The 16787-nt window shown below is 33.9% G+C and overlaps 3 protein-coding genes across 3 annotated transcripts; 1 reads left to right on the plus strand and 2 right to left on the minus strand.

Annotated features, from left to right (window-relative positions):
* Window positions 1–2791: 2791 nt before the first annotated feature.
* HELRODRAFT_146678 (hypothetical protein) lies at window positions 2792–2980 on the minus strand (the record flags this gene model as incomplete). The annotated part of the gene is made up of 1 exon (XM_009020542.1): window positions 2792–2980. A coding segment is annotated over one exon (189 nt), but the record flags the coding sequence as incomplete, so codon positions are not given.
* A 3121-nt stretch (window positions 2981–6101) lies between these two features.
* HELRODRAFT_80718 (hypothetical protein) lies at window positions 6102–6713 on the minus strand (the record flags this gene model as incomplete). The annotated part of the gene is made up of 1 exon (XM_009020543.1): window positions 6102–6713. One exon carries the CDS (start codon window positions 6711–6713, stop codon window positions 6102–6104), a length of 612 nt encoding a protein of 203 aa, XP_009018791.1.
* A 2451-nt stretch (window positions 6714–9164) lies between these two features.
* HELRODRAFT_173982 (hypothetical protein) lies at window positions 9165–10847 on the plus strand (the record flags this gene model as incomplete). Its single annotated transcript, XM_009020544.1, has 4 exons — window positions 9165–9289; window positions 9399–9460; window positions 9510–9640; window positions 10755–10847. The coding sequence occupies 4 exons, from the start codon at window positions 9165–9167 to the stop codon at window positions 10845–10847; spliced, it is 411 nt and encodes a 136-aa protein (XP_009018792.1).
* Window positions 10848–16787: the final 5940 nt, after the last annotated feature.

Genomic DNA, 16787 nt, shown 5'->3' on the forward strand with positions numbered 1-16787 from the left:
TTGTATCGATGCTAAAAATTTCATTTCAACATGTCCAGTCCAATGTGATTCTATCAGATACGGGTGATTTTTAAATAAAAAAAAAACTAATTTATCAACTGAAGGCAGTAGCAGTTAAACGTTAACAAGACTGATACTAACATGGGTTGATTTTTTTTTCAAATCACACCCCATCTAAAGGTTAAAAAGGTTAAATTGCATAACTGAACCTCTTCGTCGTATGCGCTTGTTGACTGCAGGGGAAAATGAAAAAATTTAAAATTTTTACATTGAAAAGTTGAAGTTATGTAAAACAAAACAAAAATCACCGTCCTGATAGCCACAATCTCGTGACACAATCACTATCAAATTACACTCAAATTCATTATCATTATTGGTTAAATGAATCGTTTTTAATAACTGGCTTGTTTCTGTTTGTGTTAGTTGGCTGGTTGACTGGTTGGTTGGTTGGATGGTTGGATGGTTGGTTGGCTGGTAGGTTGGTTGGATGGTTGGTAGGTTGGTTGGTTGGTTGGTTGGTTTGTTGGTTGGTTGGATGGTTGATTGGTTGGTTGGTTGGTTGGTTGGTTGGTTGGTTGGTCGGTTGGTTGGTAGATCGATCCGTCGGTTGGTTGCGTGCTGAAATGGTTGATTGCTGGCTGGCTGAATGTTGCTTGAGCGGACAAGTGAGGCGCATAAAGTCCCCCTCCTAATTATTACCTCGTTAAAATCTGATCTACGCTGGTCAGCAGCTGGTCTGCAGAGTTGTGGCAGGCAGCAATGCTTCAGAATCTGTTGTTCTCCTTGTTTGTTGTTGTTGTTGTATGTTGATGTGAATGCATGTTGTTGTTTGTTGCTGTTTGCTGCTGTTTATGTTGTTTGTTGATTTGGATGCGTGTTGAGGTTGTTGATGTTATTTGCTGACGTCTGTTGATGTCATTGCTTGCTACATTGTGTGTTTGTGACGATGGTCTGAGGAGGTTGGTGTTGCCTTGAGATTTAGCTGTTATAAACTTTGCTCCGTTTTCATTAATAACTGGTGTATGTGGTGTTTTATGGAATATTTGTTCATTAAAGTGCTTGCTATCGATGATGAATTTTAAATAATTTTAAAAGTCAACCTTTATTTTCTATTTTGAAAAGATTTTCATAAATTTTTGAATATTTCTTAGAATTTGTTGGATAAATTTTAAAATAAAATGTTTTTTAAACTAAATTTTTATGTGTGCTACTGCTAGTAAATTCAAATAGAAAAAAAAATGTTGTTCCGAATGTAAAGCAATGTTTTTCCTACAATGGAAATTGTTGGAATCAATTAAGTTTCTCCAGCACAAATGTGTTTATGAGGTATTGGAAAATAAATTTTTCCAAACAACAACTGCCTGGCACACACTCTGCAACTGAAATTCATAATTTTCGCCAAATGATTATAATAATTCAATAATTTTCTGAATAAAATGGATTAAAAAAAATTTATCATCGTGAAAACATGTTGTTTAAGTTAAAAAATTTTAAATGCCATTTCAGCAATGGTTGTTAATGTGATTTCATTATATAACTGTGGTAAAAGCAGGTCTGTCGTTTGAATATTTTCGAAATTTGGTAAGGCTACTGGGCTGTGTAGCGTTCAGTTCTTTATGAAGATTTTTCATTGATAACATTGGGCGCTTGCTGTGCTACAGATGAATGTATGTCTATTTGAATAAATCTTAAAAACATTATCGTGAGTAGATCACGATTTTTAAATATAACATAATGTCGGGAAATTTGAAAAAAATTAATTTACGAAAATAACTTAGATTATATTAAATTTTTATTATATCATTAGAAATTATTTTGCTTGGGTTGATAAAAAATTTTCTTAACGATTGGATAATCTAAACTAAGAAGCATAAATGGATGAAAAGTAGATCGTTCAAGACTTATGAGCCTTGGGCATTTTGCTAAAAAAAATAGATATATAAATAAACTATGCACATGTTTATGAAGTTTAAGAAGAGAAGAATTCATTTGGCGGTGAAGTGTTATTCGTCGATAAAATGACTCGTTATGTTCTTTTCAATTCTTTGCAAGAGTCTCAGTCTAAAAAAGTTTTGTTGAACAGGTATCATATAAACAAAATAGCTTTATATTGTTTGCAGTATGATCATTGGAGAATAGTATGCCGTGTGTACGAGCATGTATGTCTGGGCTGAATGGAGCTTTTTGTCAAAAAATATGAAAAATGCTAGATTACAAATAAATGAACAACATGCGTGGAATGTCTAAAACATTTTCGGCTTGAAAACACTTTAAAATGATGTTGGACAGAGCAGTCGTTGCAGGAAAAAAAATTTGCCTGTTATTAGCGGGAAACATTTCAAAGCTATTGAATGCTTTAAAAATCGCATTGACGAGTTAAATAATGACGACTGAATTGAAGTACCCGAAAAAGAGAAATACATTTACAAAACTAACAAATCGGTTAATTTTTTGATAATTGCTTCTAACTATAGAAACACAATCACGCACAAACACAAACAGAAACACAAACAGAGACACACGCACAAAACGATAAAAGCAATAGAAGAAAGAAAACTGACAACTGGCTGATTGGAAATATTTGTGACAGGTGTCAGCAGTTAATGATTGAATGAATGAATGATTAAATGAATAAAATGACAGAACAGTAAAAACTGAGAAAAAACGAATGAAAAACGAAGATAAATAAAATAATGAGAAGTGGAGGAAAGATTGATCGCTGATGACAGAACAATTGTACACATTTTGTCGCCAGAAAGTTTTCAAAATTACACCGTCGTACCACCAGCAACAGAAAAAAAAACACACAATGAGACACACAGTAAATGAGATACGCACTGAGACACACAATGAGACACAGTAAATGAGATACGCACTGAGACACACAATGAGACACACAAACGCACACAGTGAGGCACGCAATGAGACATACAATGAAACACAATGGGACACACAGTGAGACACACAATGAGACACACAATGCGACATACACCAATCAAACATTGCATAAAACAAAACATGCACCCAGTCTGAAACATACAGAATTGTAGAATAACATACAACACACGCACTGTTAATACTGCATTGTGAACAACATCAACAATGTCTTCCAGTAAATTATGAACAGCTCAACATTTCCAAAGGCATCATTTCGAAACGGTACACACCAGCTTGTATCTTCTCGTCAGTATTATTTTTGTCCTAGCGAATGAAAAAAAAAACAACTACCTAAAGATAATTTTATGAAAGAAATATATAGGCAGTTTAACCAATAAATGTAAATAAATAACTGAAATTCTGTGAATATATTTGATTAAATAGAATAATTATTTGGAAGATGTTATTTCTGGCATTTGGTTTGGTTACAAAGTCATTGGCAACAAAAAAATATTCAAATTGACATGAAAATCCAGAGGCAAGATGATCGACAAACATCAACCAACAGCAATTTTTTAATATTTTTCATGTTATCAATCATCATCGCCAACCAGCTTGATCTTTAGGACAAAACTTTCGCAATTTCATCAATTTTTTGCAAGATAAACATAAAGATATTTTACAGCATCAATAAAAGTAACGCGAGTAACAGTCACGCTCTGCCTACATAAACATCCATACATAACATCATCTCAATGGTATTTAGACATTATTAACATAAATGGCTTGGACGATTTTCAAACATCAACATCAACGAAGGCATAAATAACATGCAAAATGTAAGAACATTCGACATGCGGTTTCGTAACAACAGTTACAAACTTCGATAACAGGAAAAGGAAAAAATTTAAAAAAAAAATAAGCGACTACAATAACAATAGAACAGCCGCAGCATTTACGATTGCCATACGACTTTTTAATAGTTGGTTCAGTAAGCTAGGGTCTGGATGTTGTTTGCTTCGTTTACGATGCTTCTAATGTAGTAGTGTAGTGTAGTGTAGTTGTTTTTTTGTGTCAGGTGAGTAGTTGCTGCTTCGTTGTTTAAAGCTTTTTGCTTTTGTTGCTGGCTATTATTATTACAACAATGCTTTGATATTATTATTCAGAAGTTTCTATATATTTTGCTTTTTGGCGGTTAGACTTGTGAGATTTACAAATTTTTTTGTCTTGTTTTTGATTGCTCAATCTAACATATAACTATGAATTTAAAAAAAAGTAGGAAAAAAAGAAGAACCTTCACAGGAGAAAGACCTCTACTGGATGAGACCGCCACACGTAAGGGGCCTCGATAGGAATGGGCCTCTAAAAACAATGGACCGCCACAAAGGAGAGATCATCACAAAAGATGGATTTCTACATGTAAGAGGCCTCCAAAAAAAGGGGCTTCTACAAGGAAAAAATCTCCACAAGGGAGAGACCTAAGTAAGAGGCATCCACAAAAAGGGGCTTCTACAAGGGAGGAAACTCTACAATGGACGGACCTGCGCAAGTAATGAACCTTTACAGAAAGAAGCCTCTACGAGGGAGGGACCTCCACAAAAGAAAGACCTCTACAGGTAGGGGCCTCTACAAAGGAGGGACCTACACAAAGGAGGGACCTTACAAGAAAGGGACCGCTGCAAGAGAGAAGCCTTTGCACCTTTGCAAATAAAATACTTTTACAATGGAAAGACCTCCACAAAGGAAAAACCGCCACAAAAGAGGAATCTTCACAAGTAAGGGACCTCCACGGCAAGGTGCCTCTACAAGGGAAAATCTCCACCAGTAAGGGGTTTCCACAAGTAAAGGGCCTTTAAAGAAAGGAAGGGACATTCACAGGAAGGGATTTCCAAAAAGAAAGAGCTTCTACTGGAAAGGGACCTTCACAAGGAAAAAGACTCTACAACGGAGGGATCTACACAAAAGAAAAAAAAACTCTACAAGAACGGGTTCTTCACAGGAAGGGGTTTTCACAAGGGAGGGACCTTTACAAGAAAGGGACCTCCACAAGGAAGGTGCCTCTACATGGGATGGACTTCCACAGGTAGATAACTTATGGTATAAAATATTAATTATTATTTTATTATTATGTTTCCGAAAATAATTCCTAGGTTCCGCATTATCGTCCTCCTCACCATCATGAAAAATATTTCCACTATCACCATCCGATATGTTTAATTCACAAAAAAACTCTGTTGATCATTACAAAAACTATCATAAACACCATTCATTTATACTCGTTGTTTGTGGTCGTAACTATTAAAATTATCGTCAACGTTATGATTGTTGTTGGTGAATAATTTTAAATAAAGTTGAATACATAAAATTACCTTCTTGAAACAATTTTCAAAATTTGTGTTAGTTGGAAGGAACCTTAGTCTTAAATTTAAAAGCTTTGAGAATAATCATTGCATTAATGATACTAAAAGTGGTCTTGGATATTTTTGACCCTGCTATCAGCAGGGTCAAAAATATCCAAGATGATATATTTGTTTGGGAAGTGTAGCAATGCTTGTGCTTCTTGTTGTTAGAGCTGCATTTGATACGATGGAACATTGTATCTTGCTGAAACGATCGTCAGTCTCATATGGTATTTTAGGTGAAGCACTAAACTGGTTTCAATCACAGCTGACGGAAAGAACTCAAGTAGCCGAGGAAAAATAAAAACATAACTAATTAAAATAACTACAAATTGAATCTCTATTCAGATGCATTAAAACAAGGCACCACACACATTCCATGTGATCTTCTTTGCAATCGTACCAGGTCCCTGCAACAGCATTGACAAGCACTTACTGTTACACCATCGCGCCAACATCAAATTTTTATTATGTTATATTCTAAATATTATTTTCATTGCTTTAATTATTTTTAGCAATCACTCGTCACTCCATAACAACTAAATAATTTTTTAAATGATTATTTAACACAAAGTCTTTTTCGACATTTAACTGTGGTCATAACTGTCAGAGTTGGACCAGAGTCATATTTAATAGTGCGTTCATATTAATTTCATTTAGGGAAGCTTTTTTGCCAGTTTTCAACGTTTTTAAAGAATGTCTTCAAAAAGAACAAAATGAACATCGCAGATATTCTTTAAAAATCTAGATGCCTTATTCAGAGAAATATTTCAGTATAACCAGCTTTGTATTACACTGTTTGTAACTTTTATGTGTATATTTTTTTCATACTTGGTACTGTGGCTGTTGTTCCGCGTATGATTCAAACCTTTGCACATGTGTTGGAATGTGATGTGCAGTAGCTAAATAGCGACCTCTCCCTGCCATTGGACCACCCCTTGACCTTTTACCTCTTCCTCTTGGTTTTCTGTCTGTGGTTGATAGGCCATGCATGTTGGTTCTCTTTGCGGTGACTTTAATTTGTCTTCCGCGAAATAGTGAGTCATTTAGTTTTAGAGCTAAGTCAATGGACACAACGTCCGAAAACTCGATGTATGCAAACCCCTTAGGCTTGCCGCTAAATTTGTCACGTAAAATTTTCGTTCTTATGATGGCACCGCATTGTTCAAAATGTTCTTTCAAATCCTTTAATGTAGATCCATAGTCTACATTGCCGACCCATATGGATCGTCCGTCGACTTCAGATGTTGCCGATGTAGCGTTTGAAGTGGTATTTGTAACGAACTTTTCTTTGAGGGTTTCACACTCTCTCATTTCTTCTTCCATTTTTTGGATCATTTCTCTCATTTTTTGAATCTCGCCATCTTCGAAATCGCTGTTTGCTTTTTTTGCACCTCCAACTTCAACATCTGTGGATTCACCATGGGCTAATGACATCAACTCTAGACATCTAGCTGACCCACTGCTAGCTTGGTTATTTTCAAACTTCTTATCAGATGACATTTTTATCTTGGGAAATGTAGTAGTAAAGATAAATGAAACTTATATTTTAAATAATTTGTTCTATTCGTATTATTAGTTATCACCGAGTACGGTTTTGATACATGTATAACCTAACCTTCGCGTTTTATACATTCGCACTCAACTTTGCGTTTCTCTGTTGCATGAAGTTTCTTTGTATACCTGCTGATGTTTGACGTTTTAATTAACTTTGCCTTATTTTACTTTATCAACTGTTAAAGTTTTTTGTTGATCCTAAGCGCACCTTCTCGATTGAACTTTCATTCAATAAAACTTGTTTACAAGATAAATGAATGAGGAAGATGTTTGTTTCTGTATGACTTTACGAAGGATAAAATTTAATTTTGCCTTTACACTTTTCATAATAGCACAAACAAAAAATAAACTTAATGGAATTCACTTTGCATTAAGTTTGAATTTTCATACGAATAGATAATTGACTTGCAAAGTTATAATTGACATGCAAAGTGATAGTTGACAAGCAAAGTGGTAAATGATATACAAAATTATAAATGACATCCAAAATGATAATAAACTTTCAAAATTCTTATTAAAATGCAAAGTGAAAGTTGAGACAACGAGTTAACATCAAAGGCCTAATTTAAGATGGAGGATTCAATAGGCATGTTGTTTTATGTTGAGAAAATAGTCTCGAAAACTGTAAATAAACTTTCTCATACCTTCAAAACATGTTCAGTTGCTTCAAAAACATTCACCAACTTTCACAACGATACGCTGTTTTAGATTCATCCAGTGCAAAACTTTTTTATTTTCCGTGTAAACCATTGAACGCTATGGCAAGTACTTCGGTTACAACCTTTAAAACATATACTATACCAACTGTTTCCACTGCCACTGCAACGTCAATCGCAACCATCGCTGCTTCAACTAAAGTGGCTGCTACAGAACTGCAACCGAATATGTTTTTAAATGTTTTCATTTTATCATGAAATAGCATGCTGATTAAATCACTGTGTAAGTTTGGCGGACATCCGTCGTTCTTCTACCTGTAAAATTGATAATTGTTCAAACTCTGGTGCATATGCTCAATCATTTATTTGCTTTTTTATGATTACAAAATAGCGTAATTGAATTTTTTTTATTAAAATGACGCAATATATTTAAATAGAAATAAATACATAAACAACGGCGGATCCACGATGGCAGAGGCCGGTATTACCCTTTGCGTGAAATATTTTTAATGAGTCAGTAAACTCATTGTTTTAACTGAAAAAGCGTCGTCAGCCACACTAACACAAATGTCGGTCCACAGTGAAAGTGAAAACTTTAAAATGTTGGCCTCCTACCGTTACTCTATCCACATCAAGTTTTATACACGTGTAGAAGAATATACAAAACTGTCTGATATTTTGTATGATATATTTATATATTTATACAATGCTACAGCTGTTGCTCATTGTCAACTTTCAATAGCAATAAATAAATTTAAAAACATTGCCCCACATAAAGGAAGAGAAATATTTTTGTTTATATTGTTGTTGTTTTGTTTTGTTTTTTTTAAAATTTAGAATGCGCCAATATTTGTTTTTTTACATGCGTAATACGTCAAAACATTAAAATGACGTCATTTTTGTGATTTTTAGAGTATATATAGATGAGAAGTTTGTGTTTATCTTCACTGAATTGTTTTGTTCAACCTTGAGCTATCTGATGTAGCGCTTTATTACAAATTATGAAAAACTCAAATGAAAAATTATTAATTAAAAATTTTGCAATATTTACATTGAAATTATTTTCATAGCAAAAAGCCTACTAAGGTAATTCAATTTGATTCATCCTGCATCTAATTTACATCTCAAATGTCCATTGTTACATCACGCATCCTACTTAAGTGTTGGGTGTTTTCGATCATTGTGGGCGGTTAAAAATAGACGCTTGTGGTCAATTGTTAGTTGAGCATTATAATAAGAGTCCACGAATGCAACATCTTTAATCATTTGGCATTCCTAAGTCACAGACGGGTGGTTTGCCTTGGCAGGTAATTTTTGGTAGGGGTCCGTAGGGCGGGAGCCATAATGAGCATTTCGACGCTGCTATTTTCACGTTATATTGTGATGTCTTCCATGACCGGTGTGCATATATTAGTTTTTTTTTGTCGAGATAGCATCGTGATTGTTCGAAACGTGGCAGTAGATAAATCGACAGTCTGTCTTTGTCGGAGCGTGCAGGGGAGGTGGTGGGATTTTAATAAAAATTAAATTAATGTTCATTTCTGCCGAGGTACAGTTATTGTTTATGCGGCAATGATATTGAATTGAATGAGTGAGTTAAAGATCAAAAAAATCACTTAAATAAAATAGATCACATGGCTTCAAACGGGTTGACTGCCGGAAGTGGGAATGAAAAATGAACTCCCATCTTCTAGAAAATGCTCCCATTGGCTGTAGTAGGTATCTCACCTACGTCAATCAGGTCCTACTCCTGGCCTTCACGTTGAAGCTGTTTAAACTAACAGGAGAAGGCGAAGACGAGTAACTGGCGCCATAACCAGTCGTTCCGGCAGGTGGAGCTTGTAAGCTTTAGCTGGCCATACACCTAGGAGAAGGAGAACTCTGACTTCAAACCTCCGCTGCCTTGCAGATACACCCATTCATGGAAAGGCTATGGGAGTAAACCCAAACAGAAAATCGCTAGCACCTACAGTTGGTTATGAAGATGGTTCCGACTAAACTGCTACGTCCTAACTGTCAGTCATCACGTCGCAGTTCGTTGTGTTTGCTGACACCGAGAGGTGTGGTGCTGTGCGAGATATGAAAAAGAGGTGTGATGTCCAAATGCCCATGGACATTAGGACATTGTTAGATCTCACATCCTACTTAACTGTTAGGTGTTTTTAATCAATGTGGGCGGTTACAAATAGACCCGGGCGCTCAGTTGTTAGTTATGCATTATAATTGGAGTCCACGAATGCAACATCTTTAATCAGTATATGGTTCATTTGGCATTTCTAAGTCACAGACTGGCGGTTCTCCTTGGCAGGTAATTTTTGGTAGGGGTCCGTAGGGCGGGAGCCATAATGAACACTTCGACGCTGCTATTTTCATGTTATATTGTGATGTCTTCCATGACCGGTGTTCACATTGCAGCTTTTTCGTCGAGATAGCATCGTGATTGTTCGAAACGTGGCAGTAGATAAATCGACAGTCTGTCTTTGTCAAAGCGTGCAAGGGAGGTGGTGGGATTTTAATAAAAATAACTTTACTGTTCATTTTTGCCGAAGTTTCTGTGTTTCTTACTGATGAAATGATAATGATTGTACAGTTATTGTTTATGCGCAGCAATGATATTGAATTGACTGAGTGAGTTCAAGACAAAAGGATCGATTGGGATATCACAGAGTATCTATTTTGTTATCGAAATAGTGTCGCGATTGTTTGTGAGATGTAGCAGTTAAGGGACAAGTAGTCTGATTTGTTTGGAGTATGTGATAGAAGGTTGTGAGATTTTAATATAACTTTCTTTACTATTCAATTTTGCTGATGTTTTTGAATTTGTTACTGATGATGAAATATTAATATTCGGGCGTGGCGATGGTACAGCAGTGAGAAAAAATCACAATGTGACAAATAGTTGCGGGTGGTCATTTAATTGTGCATTACATAATTCACAACGGGAATGATATGATGTTTCAAGGGGAGTTTGATTTATTTTGTGATCTTACGCTGGAAGCTGGTGGTTCTTATCATGAGAACTTTGTCGGTTCTATTTTTACATTATATTTTTGTAGTATTTTCTATAAAAAAAACACCCACAGATTAGATAGGCAATGTGGAAATTACAGAGTGTCTAGTTTTTATAGAAATAATATGGTTAACCGTGAGAAGTAGTAGCTGGTAGGCTAAGTGAGTCTGCGCTGGTTAGAGTGCGCATGGAGTTGGCAAGAATGGGACAATGCTGTGAGATGCATGTACGTACATTAATGTACATTAAATTTAGATTTCTAGGAGCGTTAACCAGGGTACAGCGGGGGTGTATATGGAGGGGCACATATCCATGTGTAAGATGTCCATGCACTCGGCTGTGCCCTGAGACATATGGCCACGCCCTATATCAGTGGTGTAGTCTTAAAAAAAAAGTACCGGAACGGCGTCGGAACGGCTAAAAGATAATAAAATATAAGAAGTAAAGAAAGATAAAAAAAACGGTTTTATTTCGACATACTATTTTTAATCTTTATTTAATTCATATATTTTAATTTTACAACAATTTCCAAAGAGAGTTAATTGAAATGTTTTCTGATGAAGATTTTCTTGTCTGGTTATCATCAGCAGAACGGTGTGTTCGAAGCCATATTATAACGTAATTTTCAGGATTAAAAATATTTAGTGGTGGTCCGTGCATTTTAATAAATAATAAATTTGAAACATTTTCAATAAGTAAGCGATTTCTCCTGTCATTTAATATGAGGTTCATATTACTAAAACCTCTTTCGCATTCAGAAGAGCTACAAGGTATTAGTTTGCCATACAACATTAACTGATTTAAGTGGTTTGCAGGTGGATTTCTTCCTCCATCATCTAAATAATCTCTGTATTCACTATAACATTTTTTAGACGACAAATTAAACCTTTTGCAAAGTGAATGAATTTCTTTTTCTCCATATCCAAGCGGAATGTGACTTGGCCATTCATTTTTTTCTAAAATTCGAAATTCATTTACAATATTTGTTTCAGGTGATACCGAGTTTACAATTAATCTGCGATTTATGCTGTTGATAATACTTTGCAGAAATTGATTTCTATTAATGACAGATACTTTGCTATTACCTGTAATAGTTACTGTTCCCAATTTCATTTTTTCAATCGCTTTTGCAATTTCAATTAATTTATTCCCTTTTTCAGCATTTTTCATAGATTCTAAGTATCGTATGCTTTGGCGAATTTTTTTATCTGCGTAAATAATCGTAGTACCTCTGTTTTGTAATGCCTCAGATAGCAGGGACAATTCATAAAGGACATCATACATTAGCGCTAAATTTAACAAAAATTCTTTTGATGAAATGTGTTTATAAAGACCAAGATACATGCATTGTTCTGTTTTGGATTGATTCACATCTTGATTAGCTTGTATGAAATGTTTGCACAACGCTTCAAAATTTTGGTAAACCGCAGCTACTGTTCTAAATGAACTTGCCACCCACCTAATACCTAACACACGGCCAATTTTTCTTATTTCTGTGTCTAGGTTTTGTGCGCATGACTCCAATTCCCTTTGATTTTTTGGTGACTGGTGGTAAAGAGTGTATAGTTTATCCATAAAAATTTGAAAATGGTTAATTCCATGTACTTCATCTATTGCTTCGCCAACAGATAATTCTAGTCGGTGATTCACACAGTGCCATTTAATGAGGTTTGGATATTTGTTTGTAAGTTGAGTGGAGACTCCAGTATTCCGCCCGAACATGACGCTCGCACCGTCACTGGTGAAAGAAATTAAATTGTGTGCCAAATAATGGTCATCAAACCCGTAACCTGCAAGACAGTTTAAAAGACTATTTGTAATGTTGTTGGCAGTCTGGCTTTCCAATTCAACTAAATCTAAGAAGAGATAATGCGGATCTTCCATTTTATTTATTTCACACTTAAAATAAATAATCAGAGTTGATTTTTTACTGAGCGTAGTAGATTCATCCACAAGAATCGATATTTTATCATTATTCTGAATAATTGTTTGGCATATTTTTGATTTCATTTGTTTAGCGATATGATTAATAACATTAGTACAAGAAAATCTTGATTTCAATCCAGGAGCAATATTTGTTCCATTTAATTCTTGTAATTGTGATAAGTCATATAAATCTGAGAATGGACGATCATGTTTAGCTATGTAATACGCTGTACGAAAAATTTTAGACGTAGAACTTACAGCAGAGTTGTTTAATTGATCTATTACTTTTTCCATGGGTTTTTTTTCTGCTTCTAGTAAAATTTTCTCGGCACTGATATGTGCTGCACTCTTAGCATGTTCATGAATTTTTTTTCTCAAAGACGTCAACTGAACTTTTGTCTTTTCCATAATAAATTACAGTTGCGGTACTCCATTCTTTTGAAATGCTGACACCTTGAGATTTGGATGGTCCCAAAGTTCTTACTTTAGTGCATAATAAACATCCTAATTTTTCTGAATTGCAAGTAAGCCAATTATAGTTTTTTTTCTTTTCAGCCCACATATCAGCTGTCCAAATGCTGGGAAAACATGGTTTTATTTCTTCAGGTTTCCCATTCTCACTTTCATTTCCATTTTCTATCAATTCTAAGTTGGTATTGGCAGAACCTTCATCTTCATTGTCACGCTTTTGTTTTTTACAAAAAAAATCAAGAATGGCATTTATTTCCCGTTTTTTTGACATCTGGACTCACGCAAATTTATATCCTTCTAAAAATAACATTAATAATAATATAAAATATAATATCACAATGATAATATTGTTGTATACACAAATAATTTATAATATAATATATTTTATTTTACGGATGGAGCCTAACATTTTTTTATTTATTATCCCACTTTCCTATATAAAAATGTATTTAAACAATTTGATTTAAAAAAAAACAGTAAGTAATAAAAAGCAGAATATTTAAAGTAAATGTAAAATAAATAAAATAAAAAAATTACTTTTTTAACTTCCGCAAAAAACGCAAATATAATTTGAAACAATGTTTACTAAACCGTAAGCATAGCAACAATGATATAGCGTTGAATAATAAACAGTTTAAATAAAAAAATTGAAGTTATTCATCGTTTGTATTGGTATTGGTTATAATTATCTATTAATTTCTAAAGTTAAATTTAACGCCTGTAAAATGTACTTTTTTTTATATTGAAATTGTAAAAAAAAGTGCCGGAACGCGTTCCGCCTCCAAAAAAAAGTACCGGAACGCCGTTCCGGCCCGTTCCGGCTCGACTACACCACTGCCCTATATGTGTACGGGGTGTGACCATATTTGTTTATGTGTCTATTTATTTGAGTGTGTAAGTGTGCGTATGTTTGGTTTCCAGATCATTTCATTTCATTGATTCTGTTTCTTCTGTTCTGTATAGCAGTATTGGATATGAATTGTAGTATGGTGCTTGTTTGTAAGTATGTGTGAGCGTGAGTTTATGTGTATGTATTTCATGACATTTCTGTTACATCTATGGTTAGAATTTTTAGTTAAGGATGGCCTATCCATAAGTTTATCTTTTTTGGCCATCCTTCAAAAATAGTAGCAAAAAATAATGTTAGTATTATTGCTAATTGTATTATCAAAGTGATAGCAGGAGCAATTATATCATCAATAATAGTAGCAATAGTGGTCGCTGCACTAGTAGCAGTAGTAAAAGTAGTAATATGTATTCTTTTCTTTTATTAGGTGATTATATTTGGTGTTTGTTAAATTTGTAGGGCAATGTTGGCTATTTTTCTTGTAGTATTAGTAGTTGTCGTTCTAGCAATACAACTTCTAATAATATGAGTTGATGTGGTCGTATGATTAGCAATTTAGTATTCGTTACTATAAGCTTGGCATTAGCGGTGGCATAATTTTATCCATAGTAATAACCGGGATAGTTATTAAGCGTCGGATTTTTCTGAATCATGCGCATAATATGTCTACGTTAAGGATCTGAGAAATTTCGTAATGTTATAGAATCTATTCAAAAGACGGCTTTCGAAAAATCTAGTATCGAAATAAGAGATAGTTATTACGATATCTCGAAACAAATAACTGCCCAAAAGAATTTATGGAAAAAATTGAAAAAATAATTGTAATTTTGTGCAATTTTTGTAGTTTGTCCAGATCGATACTTATTTCTACGGTTTTTTGTAACTTTCATTATATTCATCAAAATTTGTGTTTTCAGCTAAAAATAGTAGCTGAGTTGAATTCTAACTAAATCTAACGCTATGAGTAGATTTCGTTTTTTCAAATCCAAATCAAATCAGAGTCAGTTTAACCGGATTTAAATTGATATGTGAAAGTACGCCAGTATAGATAAATTATTGGATTAAAAAAAAACAGATTGTTCTACTCTATTATATAAACAAATATTATATAAACAATGTTTTTAAATTTAAAATGTCTTCACTATAGAGAACAAAATCAATTTTCTACATCAATGCTGATGATGAGAACGACGATCGTCCAAGCTTATACCATTGAAGTATGAAGAATGAATTTTGAATCCGTGGAAAATCAGAGACGACGACGGACGACGAAAATATTCGCGAAACGGAAATAGCGGTCGATCTTTTGATGAACGTGATGATACTGATGACCGTGTCTAGCATGATGGTGATGATTATGATGAAGATGGTGATGATGATGATTATGATGAAGATGGTGATGATGATGATTATGATGAAGATGGTGATGATGATGATTATGATGAAGATGGTGATGATGATGATTATGATGAAGATGGTGATGATGATGATTATGATGAAGATGGTGATGATGATGATTATGATGAAGATGACGACAAAAGAATGATGATGATTATGGTGATGGTGACAGTCGTGATTGTAATAATAGTTTTTAAAGATGATTTTGATGATCAGGGTGATGAAAAAAAATGATGATGATAATGAATGGTTAATCGATTGGATGAATAAATGATTGATTGATTCATTGATTGAGTGAGTGAATGAATGAATGAATGAATGAATGAATGAATGAATGAATGAATGAATGAATGAATGAATGAATGAATGAATGAATGAATGAATGAATGAATGAATGAATGAATGAATGAATGAATGAATGAATGAATGAATGAATGAATGAATGAATGAATGAATGAATGAATGAATGAATGAATGAATGAATGAATGAATGAATGAATGAATGAATGAATGAATGAATGAATGAATGAATGAATGAATGAATGAATGAATGAATGAATGAATGAATGAATGAATGAATGAGTGAATGAATGAATGAATGAATGAATGAATGAATGAATGAATGAATGAGTGAATGAATGAATGAATGAATGAATGAATGAATGAATGAATGAATGAATGAGTTGAAGATTATCTCAACAAAATTTCAAGTTTTTACCATAATCACCCTAACAGTCGTTATTAATCATCATTATCATAACAATAATAATCATCATTACCATGCATTTGCAATGAAGTTAGCTTCAACGTCATAACTAATGTTGCAAAATTTTTTCAATAAAAAAATGAATAAATAAAAGGATAGATTTTAATGTTAATGTTGTCAAAGCTGTATTTAAAAAACACTGCTGACTGTGGGATATGTGTTGTTCTACAACTCGAATGAATGTCGAAACTATTTACCTACTGGATGACGACAATATACTGAAACTTCTTCGACATGAACTATCGACCAGCCACCAATCACCACCAACCAACTCCCAACCTCCAACAATGAACGACAAGCCACCACGAACCGACTACCAAGTTTATGTCCGACTACCAAGGTAACAACCTACTTTCTCCAACTCGCAATTCAAAACCATCGAAAACTATCCTTTTTCAAATATTACCGCCGTATTTATATCAAATGGAATTTTTATCTAACTCTATTTTTATCCTGCTCTTTTCATTGGTAACCGTCCACCAACATTAACATAAATTCTATTGCCGGTCAAAAACTTGAACCCTGACTGTTATTTTTTATTTTCATTTATTTTTCTTTTACTTCGCATGCTAAAATCGTAGAAAAAAATACATTTTTGGCTTTTATTTGGCAATTTAAATGTCCTGCTACAATTGGTTCTGGTTGATTTTTGTTCCAGGAAGTTATCAAAAACTGTTTTCAAGTGGTCATCTATATTATCAACCCCATTAATTCTCTCGTTTGAATACAGACGAGCTTTGTTGCTGTTTGTTTCATAAATGGACAGAGGTTTGTTGTCTTAAAAAACGTCATAATTCGTTGTGGGATTTTTAATTGAAGAAGGATTTTTCGGGGCTTACTGCACAAATATTAACAAAAACACTTTTTTTGCTTCCAAATT

The sequence above is a fragment of the Helobdella robusta genome (assembly GCF_000326865.2).
Source record: "Helobdella robusta unplaced genomic scaffold HELROscaffold_28, whole genome shotgun sequence".
Taxonomy (NCBI): domain Eukaryota; kingdom Metazoa; phylum Annelida; class Clitellata; order Rhynchobdellida; family Glossiphoniidae; genus Helobdella; species Helobdella robusta.